Source organism: Protomyctophum bolini, assembly GCF_963924005.1.
Source record: "Protomyctophum bolini genome assembly, chromosome: 18".
Taxonomy (NCBI): Eukaryota; Metazoa; Chordata; class Actinopteri; order Myctophiformes; family Myctophidae; genus Protomyctophum; species Protomyctophum bolini.
This window is the reverse complement of record NC_137879.1, coordinates 6,112,404-6,132,973: the sequence shown is the minus strand read 5'-3', so window position 1 is coordinate 6,132,973 and position 20,570 is coordinate 6,112,404. Positions and strand designations below refer to the sequence as shown.

The following is a 20,570-nucleotide window of genomic DNA, read 5'->3' as shown; positions in this document are numbered from 1 at the left end:
GGGTTGATAGGCAAGCGCAAACACAGGATTCAATTTGATTGATCCCCAAGGGAAAATTGGGTAAATCATGAATTAATTATAAGAAACTATATAGATTAATGTTATTCGCCTAGCTCTCCACTTTCTCATCTTTACAGACTTATATTTGAGGAATGAAAGACGTACCGACCGAGTAGGGTTGTCCCGATCGCGTGAAAATGATCGGGAGAAACAAAACGTGACCGGGACATCCCTAGTATGAATATTGTATCCATATCATGATATTGGACTGGATATTGTCTGCGATCTTGGATATTGTACTATTGTGATATGCCATAAGTGTTCTATAAAATATAAATATCGGGAAAAATCAGTATTGGCAGATACTCAAAATCAAATGATCGGAAGCGGATCAGTAGCGAAATTACTTGATCAGGACATCCCTAGTACCGAGGAAGAATGATGTTAACACATTTTATGTGCCGTTTACATTCCAATAAATACATAGAAATGTTTTTTCCCTCCTAGATCAATCAAACACTACTTCCTGATGGACAAAGGGGATTTCTTCGTCCACTTCATGGACCTGACGGAAGAGGAACTGAAGAAGCCGGTGGACGACATCGTTCCTCCCAGGCTGGAGGCTCTGTTGGAGCTGGCGCTGAGGATGAGCACGGCCAACACCGACCCCTTCAAAGACGACCTGAAGGTTGGTGCAGGTCGGCCTGTGGTGGAGAAAAAAAAAGTACTCACACTTTGTGTGCCAACCCATTCGGGCCTGACGTCGAAATTAAAAAAATCTTCTAAATCCTCTTCTGAAATAAATATTTTCACGATTTTTCTAAAATAGCAGATCTACGAGCTTGTAGATCTGCTATTTTTCAATAGCTAAATTATAACATAATGTTTAAAACACCAAAAGGGGTTCCCGCCCCAAAATGGGTTAACTGCCGAACAAGATCTACTTGGTTTTTAGTGCGAGTGTGTCATTTTAGATGCTAAAATATTAGCGTCAGTTCTAGTGATCTAAAATTAGGCCATCCTTGCTCTAGAAGACGCCAATGTTCCATTCGGGATCACCGGATAATCAGAAAAGATTCACTTCAAAGAACTTTATTTTTCCTTTCGGAATACTTATTTTGTGCAGTGGTAAAGACAACAGAAATCACAGTACACACAAACACAGTTACTATATAAAAGATCATAAAAACGACTTTTTAAGAGAGACTACTTAAAAGCATAATATATAAAAAAAAATCTGTTCTATAAGTACTAATAATTAAAAATCTAAATATTTACTGTATGCAACCTACAGTATGCGTTCACTATAGTCCATCAGGTGGAAAGGGGGGGGGGGGGGGGGGGGTTGTTTGTTAGGGAACGAGGAGGGGGGGTGTTCAAGAGTCTGATGGAGGTGGGCACAACGCTAGCTGAGCCCCTTTTTAGTGAGTTTTGATGCTCTGTATCGCCGGCCTGAGGGCATTAGTTGGTAGTGGTTATGGAGGGTGTGTGTGTTGTCCTCAACTATTTGAGAGGCCTTCTTTATTGTCCATTTTTTATGGATGCTGCTGAGTGACTCCTGGTCCCTCCCAATGATCTTGCCGCTGATCCGATTCCTAACCACCCTGTGGAGAGGGTTCCGGTTGATGGCACGCATCACACCAAACCATGATGTGATGTTGAAGGTCATTATGGATTCTACAAAGGACTTTTGTCAAAATTGCTTTTTAGTCCCGCAGTATACAAGAAGTGAACGGCCGCGCACAACTGCACATACACGAACCCGATCTAGGATCGGTGAAGAAGGAAAGGCCAAGTTAAAAAAAAAGAGAGAAAATAAATCAGTGATCCCGTTTGATATCAATAATGCAGCTTATATGATGGAGCGTTGCCGGTTGGATTCTAATTGGCGGAACGTTCCGTCACGAGCTGTTTTTGTGTTAAGTCAAAGTATCAATACTACAATGTAGAAATATACTGCAAGTAAAAGTCCGGAATTCAAAATGTAATTGAGTAAAAGTACAAAAGTGTTGGTATCAAAATGTACTTAACCCATTTTGACATGAGATCAGATTCTAAAAATGTCTTCTACAGCCTGACAGTTTTCTGAAAAAGCTATGTTTCTATGTCAGTGGTTCGTCGAAAAAATAGCAGACCTACAAGCTCGTACGAGCTTGTAGATCTGCTATTTTTCAATAGCTAAAGCATGACATAATGCTAACACCAAAAGGGGTTCCCGCCCAGAATGGGTTAAAGTACCAACAGTAGAAATTACTCATTATACCGATTGTCCCATTTCAAGTTTTCAAATGTTTAAATATCTTTTGAAAATGGCATATCTACAAGCTCAATGTGTCACGATGCGACGCATTGTGAGCCTGTAGATGGCTGAAATGTGTATAGTGGTTTATGTTTATGTTTTGTAGTAATAATCAAAATTTACAAAGTAGCTATTAACTAAAGTTTTCAAATACATGTAGTGAAGTAAAAGTACAATATTAGCCTCTGAGATGTAGTGGTGTAGAAGTAAAAGTATTAGAAATTGGAAATACTAAAGCCTCACAGCATGTCATTGCTGTTGTGTTTGTTTCAACTGCTCCATCTGCTGGTCAGAAATACAATGCCACAGATAGATTGTGATTCAAGTTCATGGTGTTCTGGGCACACTATTTGAAATAGACTATAAAAAGCTCTGTACAACACTGGTGCTCCTGCCAAATGTCCCCATCACCTTTTGAGTGTATATATTGTTATTTACTTATGAAAACAATTTTGTGATAAACAATTATTTGAGCATTTTTGGACAAAATGGACAGCCATACATGGTGAAGACTGGATCCTCACCTAGATCTGCATATATATATATATATATATATATATAATATGGAGCCGGCCAGCAACTCTATATCTGACCTCAAACCCATAGGTCTCTATATATGGAGTTGACCTGTTCTGACATTCCATATGTTGATCCTTCCCCACCCGCCCTTCCTCTTCGATGTCTCCCTTTTGGCTGATACCTGTCCATTCTAAACTCTAGACGGGCCTGCCCCAAAGTTATTAGTGCAGCCGCGCCCGGCAGCAAACGAAAACTAGAGTTCTTAACAGTCCCGGAAATTAAGATCTTACCCCCCAATGCCAAAGCGCCAGCGCTCGCCCAGCAGTCTGCTGTCACCCAGGTGGATGCGTGCACGCGACCTCGCCCTTTACGCTTCTCGTCCGCAGGCGTCTTACTGGTTTTACTTAAGTAAAAGTATCCCATATTGCTACTTATACCTTCTTACTTTATAAAAAAAAGAAGTCCGGAATTCAAAATGTACTTGAGTAAAAGTACAAAAGTATTGGCTTCAAAAAGTACTTAAGGTACCAAAAGTAGAAAGTACTCACCGTGCAGTCCCATTTAAAGTTTTGATTTTAGTTTTACTAGTCAGTCTCTTGAATAGTTTTCATTTAGTTTTGGTCACATTTTTGTCACTTGGAGTGTTTTAGTGTTAGTCTAGTTTTAGTCGACTAAATCTACAGTTGATTTAGTCGACTAAACTGTATTTTGGTGGGCGTTGATGCCGTCGTAATGACCCGTCTACAAGCTCAGATCAAGCTTGTAGATCGGCTATTTTCAGCATGCAACCAAGTGTTAAATGACTTGTACTGGATCTCCTGTGCACTACTCCCTTCCTAACATTTTACTCTAGTTTTTATTTGTTTGACGAAATTGTCAGTATAATTAGTTTTAGTCATCACTCATCATAGCTTAGTTTTCATTTAGTTTCCATTCAGTTTGTCAGCGAAAAAAAGGTAGTCGACGAACATTTTTAGTCGACTAAATCAAAACTGTCTGTTGGTTTCCCCCACAGATCGACCTCATGCCTCATGACGTCATCACCCAGCTGCTGAGGGTGCTGGCCATCGAGACCAAGCAGGAGAAGTCCATCATCAACACGGAGACCACCGAGGCTCCCCTCAGCGGCCTGGAGGCCTTCTCCTTCGACTACATCGTCAAATGGCCACTCTCGCTCATCATCAGCAGGTATATTGATTGATTGATTAATGAGCGTTGTCACAGACAGAGCAACTTCAGTCAGGAAACTGACTGAACTTGCTCACCCTCCTCCACCCCAGGTATAAGAAAGTTCTTTATTGAAATACTGGTCAGTATTTCAATAAAGAACGTCTTTCTTATACCTGTGGTGTGCGGTCTCCATCCAATACCTACTGAAGTTTATTTAGTCCAGCACCCAGCCTGTCGATGTGCGTATTCTACGTCTGCTCTACTGATGCGCTTGATCTCAGTACCTAAAAGCAGATCCAATTCATCGCCCAACAATAATAAAATATATTGCCCATAAATATTGTTATGGTTTCCCGGCCTTTTTTTTCCCAAAATTTCAAAAAACATGGGCTATAACCCATCGTTTTTGTCATTTCGTCATTTTTTTCAAATCTTCAAAAATGATGAAAAACTGCGCGCTATAGTATGCCGTACGATATGGGCTATAGCCCACGGTCCAAAATTATGAGAAACGAGGCTAACTTTTTTTTCAAAATTTCAAAAAACATGGGCTATAACCCATCGTTTTTGTCATTTCGTCATTTTTTTCAAATCTTCAAAAATGATGAAAAACTGCGCGCTATAGTATGCCGTACGATATGGGCTATAGCCCACGGTCCAAAATGATGAGAAACGAGGCTAACTTTTTTTTTTCAAAAAACATGGGCTATAACCCATCGTTTTTGTCATTTCGTCATTTTTTTCAAATCCTCAAAAATGATGAAAAGCGGCGCGCTATAGTATGCCGTACGATATGGGCTATAGCCCATGGTCCAAAATGATGAGAAACGAGGATAACTTTTTTTTTCAAAATTTCAAAAAACATGGGCTATAACCCATCGTTTTTGTCATTTCGTCATTTTTTTCAAATCCTCAAAAATGATTAAAAACTGCGCGCTATAGTATGCCGTACGATATGGGCTATAGCCCACGGTCCAAAATGATGAGAAACGAGGCTAACTTTTTTTTTCAAAATTTCAAAAAACATGGGCTATAACCCATCGTTTTTGTCATTTCGTCATTTTTTTCAAATCCTCAAAAATGATGAAAAACTGCGCGCTATAGTATGCCGTACGATATGGGCTATAGCCCACGGTCCAAAATGATGAGAAACGAGGCTAACTTTTTTTTTCAAAATTTCAAAAAACATGGGCTATAACCCATCGATTTTGTCATTTTTTTCAAATCCTCAAAAATGATGAAAAACGGCGCACTATAGTATGCCGTACGATATGGGCTATAGCCCATGGTCCAAAATGATGAGAAACGAGGATAACTTTTTTTTTCAAAATTTCAAAAAACATGGGCTATAACCCATCGTTTTTGTCATTTCGTCATTTTTTTCAAATCTTCAAAAATGATGAAAAACTGCGAGCTATAGTATGCCGTACGATATGGGCTATAGCCCACGGTCCAAAATGATGAGAAACGAGGCTAACTTTTTTTTTCAAAATTTCAAAAAACATGGGCTATAACCCATCGTTTTTGTCATTTCGTCATTTTTTTCAAATCCTCAAAAATGATGAAAAACGGCGCGCTATAGTATGCCGTACGATATGGGCTATAGCCCACGGTCCAAAATGATGAGAAACGAAGCTAACTTTTTTTTTCAAAATTTCAAAAAACATGGGCTATAACCCATCGTTTTTGTCATTTCGTCATTTTTTTTAAATCTTCAAAAATGATGAAAAACTGCGCGCTATAGTATGCCGTACGATATGGGCTATAGCCCACGGTCCAAAATGATGAGAAACGAGGCTAACTTTTTTTTTCAAAATTTCAAAAAACATGGGCTATAACCCATCGTTTTTGTCATTTCGTCATTTTTTTCAAATCCTCAAAAATGATGAAAAACGGCGCGCTATAGTATGCCGTACGATATGGGCTATAGCCCATGGTCCAAAATGATGAGAAACGAGGATAACTTTTTTTTTCAAAATTTCAAAAAACATGGGCTATAACCCATCGTTTTTGTCATTTCGTCATTTTTTTAAAATCCTCAAAAATTATGAAAAACTGCGCGCTATAGTATGCCGTACGATATGGGCTATAGCCCACGGTCCAAAATGATGAGAAACGAGGCTAACTTTTTTTTTCAAAATTTCAAAAAACATGGGCTATAACCCATCGTTTTTGTCATTTCGTCATTTTTTTTAAATCTTCAAAAATGATGAAAAACTGCGCGCTATAGTATGCCGTACGATATGGGCTATAGCCCACGGTCCAAAATGATGAGAAACGAGGCTAACTTTTTTTTTCAAAATTTCAAAAAACATGGGCTATAACCCATCGTTTTTGTCATTTCGTCATTTTTTTCAAATCCTCAAAAATGATGAAAAACGGCGCGCTATAGTATGCCGTACGATATGGGCTATAGCCCATGGTCCAAAATGATGAGAAATGAGGCTAACTTTTTTTTTCAAAATTTCAAAAAACATGGGCTATAACCCATGGTTTTTGTCATTTCGTCATTTTTTTCAAATCCTCAAAAATGATGAAAAACGGCGCGCTATAGTATGCCGTACGATATGGGCTATAGCCCATGGTCCAAAATGATGAGAAACGAGGATAACTTTTTTTTTCAAAATTTCAAAAAACATGGGCTATAACCCATCGTTTTTGTCATTTCGTCATTTTTTTCAAATCCTCAAAAATTATGAAAAACTGCGCGCTATAGTATGCCGTACGATATGGGCTATAGCCCACGGTCCAAAATGATGAGAAACGAGGCTAACTTTTCTTTTCAAAATTTCAAAAAACATGGGCTATAACCCATCGTTTTTGTCATTTCGTCATTTTTTTTAAATCTTCAAAAATGATGAAAAACTGCGCGCTATAGTATGCCGTACGATATGGGCTATAGCCCACGGTCCAAAATGATGAGAAACGAGGCTCTTTTTTTTTCAAAATTTCAAAAAACATGGGCTATAACCCATCGTTTTTGTCATTTCGTCATTTTTTTCAAATCCTCAAAAATGATGAAAAACGGCGCGCTATAGTATGCCGTACGATATGGGCTATAGCCCATGGTCCAAAATGATGAGAAACGAGGATAACTTTTTTTTTCAAAATTTCAAAAAACATGGGCTATAACCCATCGTTTTTGTCATTTCGTCATTTTTTTCAAATCCTCAAAAATGATGAAAAACTGCGCGCTATAGTATGCCGTACGATATGGGCTATAGCCCACGGTCCAAAATGATGAGAAACGAGGCTAACTTTTTCTTTTTCAAAATTTCAAAAAACATGGGCTATAACCCATCGTTTTTGTCATTTCGTCATTTTTTTCAAATCCTCAAAAATGATGAAAAACGGCGCGCTATAGTATGCCGTACGATATGGGCTATAGCCCACGGTCCAAAATGATAAGAAACGAGGCTAACTTTTTTTTTCAAAATTTCAAAAAACATGGGCTATAACCCATCGTTTTTGTCATTTCGTCATTTTTTTCAAATCTTCAAAAATGATGAAAAACTGCGCGCTATAGTATGCCGTACGATATGGGCTATAGCCCATGGTCCAAAATGATGAGAAACGAGGCTAACTTTTTTTTTCAAAATTTCAAAAAACATGGGCTATAACCCATCGTTTTTGTCATTTCGTCATTTTTTTGGACCGTGGGCTATAGCCTACAGCTATGGAACACCTATACAGCAATCTCATCAAATTCTACTTCATTAAACAATTTCAAACATAAGTTTAGGACCCACTTAATTGACCAGATCACCTAATTATATTTCTTTGTATTATCTATTCTTTTCTCTAATCATGTAAATAACCAAAAATTCTAATCATGTTCTTGTTGTGTTTTTGTTTTGTTTATGTTTTATATACTGCAATCATGTCTTCTGGATATTCTATATCTCATATACAATGTTTCATTTTAATTTATATAGGTAGAGGCCTCGTATAAGCCCCTTGGGCTTTTTTGCCTCAGCCTAGCACCTTACCCTTCTCATATTTATATGTTCACTGTGTTGTTTTTTATACTGTGCTGAATAAATAAATACAAATACAAAGTTCTGACTCGATACCAGATACCGTTCAGATATTTTACCGCAAATCAGTGATCATGTTGTGCCTTCACCTCTTTCACAGGAAAGCGCTCACTAGATACCAGATGCTGTTCAGGCACATCTTTTACTGCAAACATGTGGAGAGACTGCTGTGTAACGTGTGGATCACCAACAAAGATGCAAAGCAATACTCCTTACATTCTGCTAAATGGTGAGTAAACTGTGCCTTTTATTAGTCTGTAGTCTGAAAACCCACCTTTTCAGACTCCATCATGGCCCATAGCACTTACCCTACCCCCTTAGATAGCATTTCTGTAGACTTAGATAGCATTTGATACAGACTTATAGCATGTTATGTAGACAGCACTAGAATTGCATTGTATATAGTCATAGCACGCCATAGTACATATGTATAGCATAGTAGTATATATGTATAGTTTATATGTATAGTTTCATTATATAGATATTCCACTGTTACTTTCTTAGCTTACGCATGTTTCAGATGAATGTTTTTATGTGATGTATTTCCATGCTTTTGTTCTTGCTTAATGTAAGTCGCTCTGGATTAAGAGCGTCTGCTAAATGCCTAAATTGTAAATTGTATTAGCATCCCCAGTTTCTTATTGAGTGTTCGTTCATTTGAGCAAATCGTACCTCCGCAACCGTTTTATTCTGAGCTCCCTTTGGGCGTGTAGGTTTGCCGGGGCGTTTGCCCTGCGACAGCGCATGCTGAACTTTGTGCAGAACATTCAGTACTACATGATGTTCGAGGTGATGGAGCCCACGTGGCACATCATGGAGAACAACCTGAAATCGGTGAGTTCCGGATTAACCCATTAAACCTGAGTTCAGGTTCAGGTTCATTTATGTGTTTGTCCCCGTGGGGCGATTTGGTTTACAGCAAGGCATAACACAGGCAGGTAACATGAAACACAAAAACACAGCAAAAAGGCACATAATACACATAGAACATTTAAAACAGGATGGCAGTTAAAGGTATCAGTGTAACATTATAATTCATAACTTTTCCAGAAAGTTGTATAAAAAATTAATACAATTAATAAAATTTACCTCCTTCTATCGGCATTTAGAGCCTTGATAGCTACGAAGGCACGAAGGAGAACTTATACCTGTTGCTTTTGGCCCCTGGGACTTTTAGGCGAATGCCAGAGGGAAGCAGCTTTGAGTTCACTTTGAAAGAATATATATTCAAAGATTTGCGCCACATATGATTTTTCAAAAATAGCAGACCTACAAGCTCGTAGCGCGCCAGTGGCGCGCTATGAGCTTGTAGATCTGCTATTTTTCAATAGCTAAAGCATAACATGATGCTAACACCAAAAGGGGTTCCCGCCCAAAATGGGTTAATATTAATAATAATAATAATAATAATATCTCAAACTTATAGCGCTTTTCTAAGACACTTTACATGGGGGGGGGGGGGGGGGGGGGGGGGGGCAAGAGGAAGCAACAAAAATAAAAACAACTTTATTAGGGAGAGAAAAAAACACTAGGAATAAAATCATTTAAAGACAGTGGAAAGTGTTCGATTGTAATGATTGTATCCTTTGTATGTTTATTTATTTTTTGTAAATAAATTCCCTAATGTCATGTAATTTTACAGTGTCACACAAAATGAGCAAAAATAGCCAATCTACCACAAGCTCAAAGGTTTTAGGTTAGGTTTGAATCCTGAATCCTGAATCTTGAATCCTGGACTTTTTATTTTATTTTACTAGTAACAGAGTACTTCTATATTGCAGTATTGATACTTTAACTCAAAGTAGTAGTACTTTCCCCCCCCCACCACTGCAGGCGTCCAACATCGACGACGTCCTGTGCCACCACACCAGCTTCCTGGACAACTGTCTGAAGGACTGCATGCTGACCAACCCTGAGCTTCTCAAGATCTTCCAGAGGCTCATGTCCATCTGCTTCATGTTCACCAACTGCATGCAGGTTGGTCAGCATGACGTGAACATCATAATGTGTTGTTTTAGTGCAGAGGCTGGTTCTCAAACGTTTTCATGTCAAGGAACCCCAATTGACACTCATTAGCCTGCGGACCCCCCTTTAGAAAATATACACCAAGGACCCCCATTTAAGCAATAATACACAAGAGGGTGTGGGTTGACGTGATTATTGCCACGACAGTGATGCGGTCAGGAACGAGACGAAGTTGAGTTCCGCAAGCATCATATTGCAATTCTAGAACAGTTACCCTTAAAACTAAGAAAATCGCTGAAAAAAAATATTTTTTTAATGACTGATGTAGTCACTACGACCACAAATGTCCCAAGAAACTAGCTAGCCTAGCCACCGAGTTTGCTAGCACTCTGGGAGAACAGAGCAGCTGAATTCTTTGTTTTGATTAGGTGGTGAATGGTGCTGCAGGTTTAACCCACGGCTAGAAGGCTGTTTCAACCAATCGGATTGCTTCCTCGAAATGACCTGTTGTAGAATAGAAGATATACACCAAGGACCCCCATTAGAAGATATACACCAAGGACCCCCATTAGAAAATATACACCAAGGACCCCCATTAGAAAATATACACCAAGGACCCCCATTAGAAGATACACACCAAGGACCCCCATTAGAAGATACACACCAAGGACCCCCATTAGAAAAGATTTCTACGGCTCTAGCAGTGATTCTCAACCAGTTTAATTTAATAATTACCTGAATTAGGCTACGGTCCCCCATTTAATGGCATTTCTATCTATGGGACCCCAATGTATATTGTAAAATCAAAGAACCACATGGACCCGTTAGGGTCCATTTGTAGTTAAAAAAAAACAAACTAAATGAAATGAAAGCAACACATTGAACATGGCTAAGCTCGTTTTTTGCCTTTGATGCAGCGCTTCACCCAGAGCATGAGGTTGGACCGGCTGTCACTGGAACATGTCATGAAGGAAGGCCGGACGCAGGAGCAGGCAGGAGGCTCTGAGGACACAGAGAAAAAGAAAATAACCACCAAGGTATACACTTCAGACTGTCTGTTGACCCATTCACTACGCAATTTACGCTGATGTTTTGAGCGTACCGGCATTTCAGAAGGCCATTTTCCTACGTTGCGCGTGTGCCGTTTGCCCGTCAGCTCCGAGGCTGACTTAGGGCCGATTCATACTCCTATTTTTGAGCCGAATAAAAGTCGGTTCGGTGCTGTAGAGCCTACAATGTGACGTCATTTGAGGTTCGGGGGGGGGCGGGTACCGTCCTAAAGTTGGCCGAAATCATTTCGGCACTACAGCAGCGGTAAAATAGGAGTATGAATCGCCGAATCGGCCCATACTCTATCAGGATTAAAGCTTGCGTAAATGTATTTAGAATGCTTCAGTGTTCATGCTGAATCAATTACACTTGTAGGAGAACCCAGGATGTCTGGAGAATGTATTTAGGTCATTTTTAATGGTATAAAACGTGACTACTAAAATCCCCGGCATACTATAGCGCGCCGTTTTTCATCATTTTTGATGATTTTACAAAAATGAAAAAATGAAAAAAACAATGGGTTTATAGCCCATGTTTTTTGAAATTTTGAAAAAAAAAGTTATCCTCGTTTCTCATCATTTTGGACCATGGGCTATAGCCTATATCGTACGGCATACTATAGCGCGCCATTTTTCATCATTTTTGATGATTTGACAAAAATGAAAAAAACGATGGGTTATAGCCCATGTTTTTTTAAATTTTGAAAAAAAAAGTTATCCTCGTTTCTCATCATTTTGGACCATGGGCTATAGCCCATATCGTACGGCATACTATAGCGCGCCGTTTTTCATAATTTTTGATGATCACTGTGTAGGCTAGTTTATGAATGGAACACATTGATAAAGGTCCCCCCTGCTGCGTTTCCAATTGCTGCGAATGACAGTGTGAAGGCAAACCGCAGGCAATTAAATATGCAAGAATCCCAATTTCCCCGCCTATACGCATTCGAGTCTACCGTGACCTTAGTCATCGTATACAGTATTGACAATTTCGTCAACAAATAAAAACTAGACTAAAATGTTAGGAAGGGGCTCCAGTATAAGTCATTTTACACTTGGTTGCATGCACGTCACTGCACGGCGCGTTGTGAGCTTGTAGATCGGCTAAAAATGATGAAAAACGAGCGCTATAGTATGCCGTACGATATGGGCTATAGCCCATGGTCCAAAATGATGAGAAACGAGGATAACTTTTTTTTTCAAATTTCAAAAACATGGGCTATAACCCATCGTTTTTGTCATTTCGTCATTTTTTTCAAATCCTCAAAAATGATGAAAAACGGCGCGCTATAGTATGCCGTACGATATGGGCTATAGCCCATGGTCCAAAATGATGAGAAACGAGGCTAACTTTTTTTTTCAAAATTTCAAAAAACACGGGCTATAACCCATCGTTTTTGTCATTTCGTCATTTTTTTCAAATCCTCAAAAATGATGAAAAACGGCGCGCTATAGTATGCCGTACGATATGGGCTATAGCCCATGGTCCAAAATGATGAGAAACGAGGATAACTTTTTTTTTCAAAATTTCAAAAACATGGGCTATAACCCATCGTTTTTGTCATTTCGTAATTTTTTTCAAATCCTCAAAAATGATGAAAAACGGCGCGCTATAGTATGCCGTACGATATGGGCTATAGTCCATGGTCCAAAATGATGAGAAACGAGGCTAACTTCTTTTTTCAAATTTCAAAAAACATGGGCTATAACCCATCGTTTTTGTCATTTTGTCATTTTTTTAAAATCCTCAAAAATGATGAAAAACGGCGCGCTATAGTATGCCGTACGATATGGGCTATAGCCCATGGTCCAAAATGATGAGAAACGAGGCTAACTTTTTTTTTCAAAATTTCAAAAAACATGGGCTATAACCCATCGTTTTTGTCATTTCGTCATTTTTTTCAAATCCTCAAAAATGATGAAAAACGGCGCGCTATAGTATGCCGTACGATATGGGCTGTAGCCCATGGTCCAAAATGATGAGAAACGAGGCTAACTTTTTTTTTCAAAATTTCAAAAAACATGGGCTATAACCCATCGTTTTTGTCATTTCGTCATTTTTTTCAAATCCTCAAAAATGATGAAAAACGGCGCGCTATAGTATGCCGTACGATATGGGCTATAGCCCATGGTCCAAAATGATGAGAAACGAGGATAACTTTTTTTTTCAAAATTTCAAAAAACATGGGCTATAACCCATCGTTTTTGTCATTTCGTCATTTTTTTCAAATCCTCAAAAATGCGGAAAAACGGCGCGCTATAGTATGCCGTACGATATGGGCTATATAGCCCATGGTCCAAAATGATGAGAAACGAGGCTAACTTTTTTTTTTTCAAAATTTCAAAAAACATGGGCTATAACCCATCGTTTTTGTCATTTCGTCATTTTTTTCAAATCCTCAAAAATGATGAAAAACGGCGCGCTATAGTATGCCGTACGATATGGGCTATAGCCCATGGTCCAAAATGATGAGAAACGAGGCTAACTTTTTTTTTTCAAAATTTCAAAAAACATGGGCTATAACCTTAGAGTATATATACAATAGAGAAGACACCCAGAGGAAATCCTGAAGCGCAATGGACATAGTGGCCGAAGAAGGTATTGCAGTTTGGTAAGGTTTTGTCCTCAAACACATGAACGCGCACTAGGCTCCGCCCACTCCAGCAAGTTTCAGCCAGCTCTCTGAGCTCTGCCCCAGAGCGGAGCGCTGAGAGACTGACCGCATTAAAACCAGGAAATGTCGCATCAGGACTTTTGCTCATTACTTATTATTCTGTGTATATAAAATATAGATAATTTGTCTAATCTCTAGTTACATCAATATTGTTCTTGTAAAATAGTTGGTTTGTGACCAAGTATTAAGATTATAAAGATCGCTTAATGTCATTTTGACTGCCAGGGACTTCCCATTCACTTACCATAGGCTTCTGCTGTAGAACTCCCGAGTCCGAATTCATTTTTTTTTTTTTTAAATAGCAGCTGTACATGAAATGTTAATGTTGATTTAGCATCAACATGATTATTTACCGATATAAATACATGGTTTGATAACCTACAAGTAGGCGAAAGTCATTTTCTGCCAGGCGTATGTCTCTCCATCTACCCCGTCTTCAAGCCTCCATCCCTGGGCAGAGGTTGAATGATTGACTGGTGGTCGTGGAGCTCTGTGCAGTGCCGTCTCTTTACAGTCTAAAATCAATGGTTAAATTATTCCATAACACTGAAAATGATCAATTTTCCAATTAAAATCAAATTATGGTTAAGTGTGTAAATTACATTTATTCTGTTTGGACAAAGTGCAGTTAAGAAAAGGTGGAGATCAAGGAAGAATTTCTCTATGTCACATGTGAAGTGTAAAACTGGGAATTTCACCCAAGGAATCCATGATGAAGTGCTAAGATAACCACAATAATAACCCAGATTCGTATTGATGTGCTTACCGAGATAATCAAAATGCTTTCATTTTAAACCAACCTCTGAATTAAAACATTGGGTTCTGCAAAAGTCACAGATCAAATTGCAATGATTTTTAAAATAATCTATTATTCACACTGGATAAACAACAGTGGGACTGGAATACTGTACATCCAGTTTTGAGACATATTTCCTATGCACATATATGAACCTGAATGGCATAGAATAGCCTACGCAGCATTTATTCTGCATATCAGATATTGGAATAATATGTTCATATTGTCTAAAGAACCAAAAACAATATCTGTCTGGTCAAGCAGTAGATCATGTACGATTTGGTATTTTTGTTAGTAATTATGTCTAAAAAGTCATTGCTCATAGTGGTGCGCAAATTGGCATGACAAGTGTCAAAGTGCTCTTTTTTAAACTATATTGACATTCTTTTTCAATTACAATTTTACAATTGTGACAATATTGTCACACTTTAAATATTATTTTGTTATATAAATATATAGTTTGTATTACATTTGTTGGTTGTCTGATACATATTTAATATTTATTATATTTGCATTCATAGTGCTACAAGTGCTATGAAAAAGAACCCATCATTTATTGTATTTTGGCATTTTATTAGAGATCTGTAGCATTATTATTTAATAGTTTAGAGTGGTGCTGTGACCTTGCATTTGCCATGCAGGCTTAAAGTGTTCTTCAGAGCTAAAATTGTTCTACATTGTCATTGGTAAAGTGTATTTGTAAAATGTATGTAGCCTATATTTTCACTCTCTTCTAAATGTGAATTAGCAAAAGTATAAAGTCCCTTTAAAAGCAAATATTCAACTGCAGCACTGCACCACACAATAACACAAGTTGGAATGAACTTCAGTTTATTGCATTAATATTATATTATATGGTGTGTAAACAGTTCATAGAGGTGTATAAAAATAACGAATTTAAAGAATCAGATACATCCATGTTCTTAATCTATTCAAAATGCTAATATGATAAAAAACAGCAGACGAGTCTGCTGCCAACATAGCGATGCGCGTTCACCACGAGTAGCACGCACACGCACACACGCACGATGCTAGTTCATGTGTCGGTCGTCGCGCGTTCATGTGTTTGAGGGCAAAAATCCAGAATGCACAGGGCTCCTAAACCGGAAGGAGGAGTGGATTCGCCTCATGCGCTTCTGAGCAACTCAATGCAAGTGGACGGGAGGAGAACTTGGGTGCCTTCTCTATTGTATATATACTCTAAGGCTATAACCCATCGTTTTTTTCATTTTGTCATTTTTTTCAAATCCTCAAAAATGATGAAAAACGGCTCGCTATAGTATGCCGTACGATATGGGCTATAGTCCATGGTCCAAAATGATGAGAAACGAGGCTAACTTCTTTTTTCAAATTTCAAAAAACATGGGCTATAACCCATCGTTTTTGTCATTTCGTCATTTTTTTTAAATCCTCAAAAATGATGAAAAAAGGCGCGCTATAGTAAGCCGTACGATATGGGCTATAGCCCATGGTCCAAAATGATGAGAAACGAGGCTAACTTTTTTTTTCAAAATTAAAAAAAACATGGGCTATAACCCATCGTTTTTGTCATTTCGTCATTTTTTTCAAATCCTCAAAAATGATGAAAAACGGCTCGCTATAGTATGCCGTACGATATGGCCTATAGTCCATGGTCCAAAATGATGAGAAACGAGGCTAACTTCTTTTTTCAAATTTCAAAAAACATGGGCTATAACCCATCGTTTTTGTCATTTCGTCATTTTTTTCAAATCCTCAAAAATGATGAAAAACGGCGCGCTATAGTATGCCGTACGATATGGGCTATAGCCCATGGTCCAAAATGATGAGAAACGAGGCTAACTTTTTTTTCCAAAATTTCAAAAAACACGGGCTATAACCCATCGTTTTTGTCATTTCGTCATTTTTTTCAAATCCTCAAAAATGATGAAAAACGGCGCGCTATAGTATGCCGTACGATATGGGCTATAGCCCATGGTCCAAAATGATGAGAAACGAGGATAACTTTTTTTTTCAAAATTTCAAAAACATGGGCTATAACCCATCGTTTTTGTCATTTCGTAATTTTTTTCAAATCCTCAAAAATGATGAAAAACGGCGCGCTATAGTATGCCGTACGATATGGGCTATAGTCCATGGTCCAAAATGATGAGAAACGAGGCTAACTTCTTTTTTCAAATTTCAAAAAACATGGGCTATAACCCATCGTTTTTGTCATTTTGTCATTTTTTTAAAATCCTCAAAAATGATGAAAAACGGCGCGCTATAGTATGCCGTACGATATGGGCTATAGCCCATGGTCCAAAATGATGAGAAACGAGGCTAACTTTTTTTTTCAAAATTTCAAAAAACATGGGCTATAACCCATCGTTTTTGTCATTTCGTCATTTTTTTCAAATCCTCAAAAATGATGAAAAACGGCGCGCTATAGTATGCCGTACGATATGGGCTGTAGCCCATGGTCCAAAATGATGAGAAACGAGGCTAACTTTTTTTTTCAAAATTTCAAAAAACATGGGCTATAACCCATCGTTTTTGTCATTTCGTCATTTTTTTCAAATCCTCAAAAATGATGAAAAACGGCGCGCTATAGTATGCCGTACGATATGGGCTATAGCCCATGGTCCAAAATGATGAGAAACGAGGATAACTTTTTTTTTCAAAATTTCAAAAAACATGGGCTATAACCCATCGTTTTTGTCATTTCGTCATTTTTTTCAAATCCTCAAAAATGCGGAAAAACGGCGCGCTATAATATGCCGTACGATATGGGCTATATAGCCCATGGTCCAAAATGATGAGAAACGAGGCTAACTTTTTTTTTTTCAAAATTTCAAAAAACATGGGCTATAACCCATCGTTTTTGTCATTTCGTCATTTTTTTCAAATCCTCAAAAATGATGAAAAACGGCGCGCTATAGTATGCCGTACGATATGGGCTATAGCCCATGGTCCAAAATGATGAGAAACGAGGCTAACTTTTTTTTTCAAAATTTCAAAAAACATGGGCTATAACCCATCGTTTTTTTCATTTTGTCATTTTTTTCAAATCCTCAAAAATGATGAAAAACGGCTCGCTATAGTATGCCGTACGATATGGGCTATAGTCCATGGTCCAAAATGATGAGAAACGAGGCTAACTTCTTTTTTCAAATTTCAAAAAACATGGGCTATAACCCATCGTTTTTGTCATTTCGTCATTTTTTTTAAATCCTCAAAAATGATGAAAAAAGGCGCGCTATAGTAAGCCGTACGATATGGGCTATAGCCCATGGTCCAAAATGATGAGAAACGAGGCTAACTTTTTTTTTCAAAATTTAAAAAAACATGGGCTATAACCCATCGTTTTTGTCATTTCGTCATTTTTTTCAAATCCTCAAAAATGATGAAAAACGGCTCGCTATAGTATGCCGTACGATATGGCCTATAGTCCATGGTCCAAAATGATGAGAAACGAGGCTAACTTCTTTTTTCAAATTTCAAAAAACATGGGCTATAACCCATCGTTTTTGTCATTTCGTCATTTTTTTCAAATCCTCAAAAATGATGAAAAACGGCGCGCTATAGTATGCCGTACGATATGGGCTATAGCCCATGGTCCAAAATGATGAGAAACGAGGCTAACTTTTTTTTTCAAAATTTCAAAAAACATGGGCTATAACCCATCGTTTTTGTCATTTCGTCATTTTTTTCAAATCCTCAAAAATGATGAAAAACGGCGCGCTATAGTATGCCGTACGATATGGGCTATAGCCCATGGTCCAAAATGATGAGAAACGAGGCTAACTTTTTTTTTCAAAATTTCAAAAAACATGGGCTATAACCCATCGTTTTTGTCATTTCGTAATTTTTTTTAAATCCTCAAAAATGATGAAAAACGGCGCGCTATAGTAAGCCGTACCATATGGGCTATAGCCCATGGTCCAAAATGATGAGAAACGAGGCTAACTTTTTTTTTCAAAATTTCAAAAAACATGGGCTATAACCCATCGTTTTTGTCATTTCGTCATTTTTTTCAAATCCTCAAAAATGATGAAAAACGGCTCGCTATAGTATGCCGTACGATATGGGCTATAGTCCATGGTCCAAAATGATGAGAAACGAGGCTAACTTCTTTTTTCAAATTTCAAAAAACATGGGCTATAACCCATCGTTTTTGTCATTTCGTCATTTTTTAAAAATCCTCAAAAATGATGAAAAACGGCGCGCTATAGTATGCCGTACGATATGGGCTATAGCCCATGGTCCAAAATGATGAGAAACGAGGCTAACTTTTTTTTTCAAAATTGACTAAAATGACTAAAACTAAATGAAAACTATTCAAGACTTAAGTACCAGGTCTTATTACCTAACTTGAGTAAACAAAAGACCTGGAGGCGTGATCAATGCTCTTTGGCCACTCAGAATAGCCAAATGTCATTGATCATTAAGACACGCAAAATACAGCCCTATATGTCTAGAACTAAAATCAAAATTTGATGCCAAAAACAAACACTTTGGTTTGAATGCATTTCTGTCTGCCCCGTTCTCCCTGGCTGTAGCTTCAGGCTGACCATGTCGATGCCCTTCAGTCAGACCCCGGCTTCGAAGCTGCCATCAGCAAGTTTGACAGCAACTTCAGCGCTCTGCTGCTCGACCTGCTGGACAAACTCAGCATCTACAGCACCAACGACTGCGAACACAGCATGATCAACATCATCTACAGGTGCGCTACCTACAGGTTTTCTCAACCTGCGGGTCGTGACCCCTCGGAGGGTCCCAAAATGATGGAAATTGACACATAGTGCATGCATACACTTTCCTTAATGATTATATCTGGTTTCAGTATACATGATGTATTTTCTCTATTAAAACTCATTCAGTGCCTCATTCACGCCTATCCCGCGACGCCCTCGTTGCCATGGGCGCCTTTTTCAAACATTTTAAAATAGTTTAAATAGCTAATCTACAAGGTCACAACATGTCAACGTAGGATATTTGAACTATTTTAAAATGTTTTTCAAAATACAAAAAAAATGCCTAAAACGTTTAGGCATAATAGGTAGTAAGGCTAGAAGAGCTCAATAATGTTAATATAACCTACTAAATATAAATGCTAACAGATTTATTTGTTGTGATTCCTCAGGCTTGATTTCAATGGATTCTACACTGAGCGCCTGGAGAGGATGGCTATCGAGAGGAGTCAGAAAGCGGCTGCATAGCAGCATCTTCAACATTTTAGTCATGTATAAACGCTCCTCCAGCAATAATAACAACCCAAGTTTACTCATGTTTGCCTATCTGTTCAATGCTGGCTACCCACAAAAAATAATATCCATTCTTATGTAAAAGAAGATTTCATTGTATATGTATACATATATATGTACTGTAAGAAATGTAATTGTGGAACTGTTGGACAATTACTTGTGCTCTAACATTTGCAGTATACATAAAATGCTTTAATTAAAGTGGACTGTACATTTGAAAGAATGCTGAACTTTCTGAGTACTTTTTGAGGATTTGGAAAAAAATGAAAATTTCCGCAATTTCCATTTCCGCAATTTCAATTTCCGCAATTTCCGCAATTTTTCGGCAATTTCCGCAATTAACATTTCCGCAATTTCCATTTCCGCAAAATCCGCAAATCCGCAATTTCCGCAATTACCATTTCCGCAATTTCCGCAATTTCCATTTGCGCAAAATCCGCAATTTCCGCAATTAACATTTGCGCAATTGTCAATTTCCGCAATTTCCGCAATTATAATTTCCGCAATTTCCATTTCCGCAATTTCTGCAATTAATATTTCCGCAATTTCCGCAATTACCATTTCCGCAATTTCCGCAATTTCCATTTGCGCAAAATCCGCAATTTCCGCAATTAACATTTCCGCAATTTCCGCAATTTTCAATTTCCGCAATTTCCATTTCCGCAAAATCCGCAATTTCCGCAATTTCCATTTCCGCAATTTCTGCAATTTCCATTTCCGCAAAATCCGCAATTTCCGCAATTTCCGCAATTAACATTTCCGCAATTTCCGCAATTATCATTTCCGCAATTTCCATTTCCGCAATTTCCGCAATTTCCGCAATTAACATTTCCGC

The 20,570-nt window shown here is 38.1% G+C and overlaps 1 protein-coding gene across 4 annotated transcripts in view; it reads left to right on the top strand.

Moving 5' to 3' along the window:
* The window catches only part of tubgcp2 (tubulin gamma complex component 2), a 37,034-nt gene extending 17,154 nt beyond the window's left edge, over window positions 1-19,880 (top strand). For 3 of the 4 annotated variants that reach the window (XM_080789012.1, XM_080789011.1, XM_080789014.1), the window contains 8 exons: window positions 508-688; window positions 3,834-4,006; window positions 8,126-8,254; window positions 8,739-8,859; window positions 9,859-10,002; window positions 10,908-11,027; window positions 19,031-19,194; window positions 19,615-19,880. In XM_080789012.1, coding sequence (XP_080645138.1) covers window positions 508-688; window positions 3,834-4,006; window positions 8,126-8,254; window positions 8,739-8,859; window positions 9,859-10,002; window positions 10,908-11,027; window positions 19,031-19,194; window positions 19,615-19,690 — 1,108 coding nt within the window. In that variant the 3' untranslated portion in view covers window positions 19,691-19,880. The remainder of the gene's footprint in view (window positions 1-507; window positions 689-3,833; window positions 4,007-8,125; window positions 8,255-8,738; window positions 8,860-9,858; window positions 10,003-10,907; window positions 11,028-19,030; window positions 19,195-19,614) is intronic. The other variant, XM_080789013.1, reaches the window with a different exon arrangement.
* The last annotated feature ends 690 nt before the right edge of the window (window positions 19,881-20,570 follow it).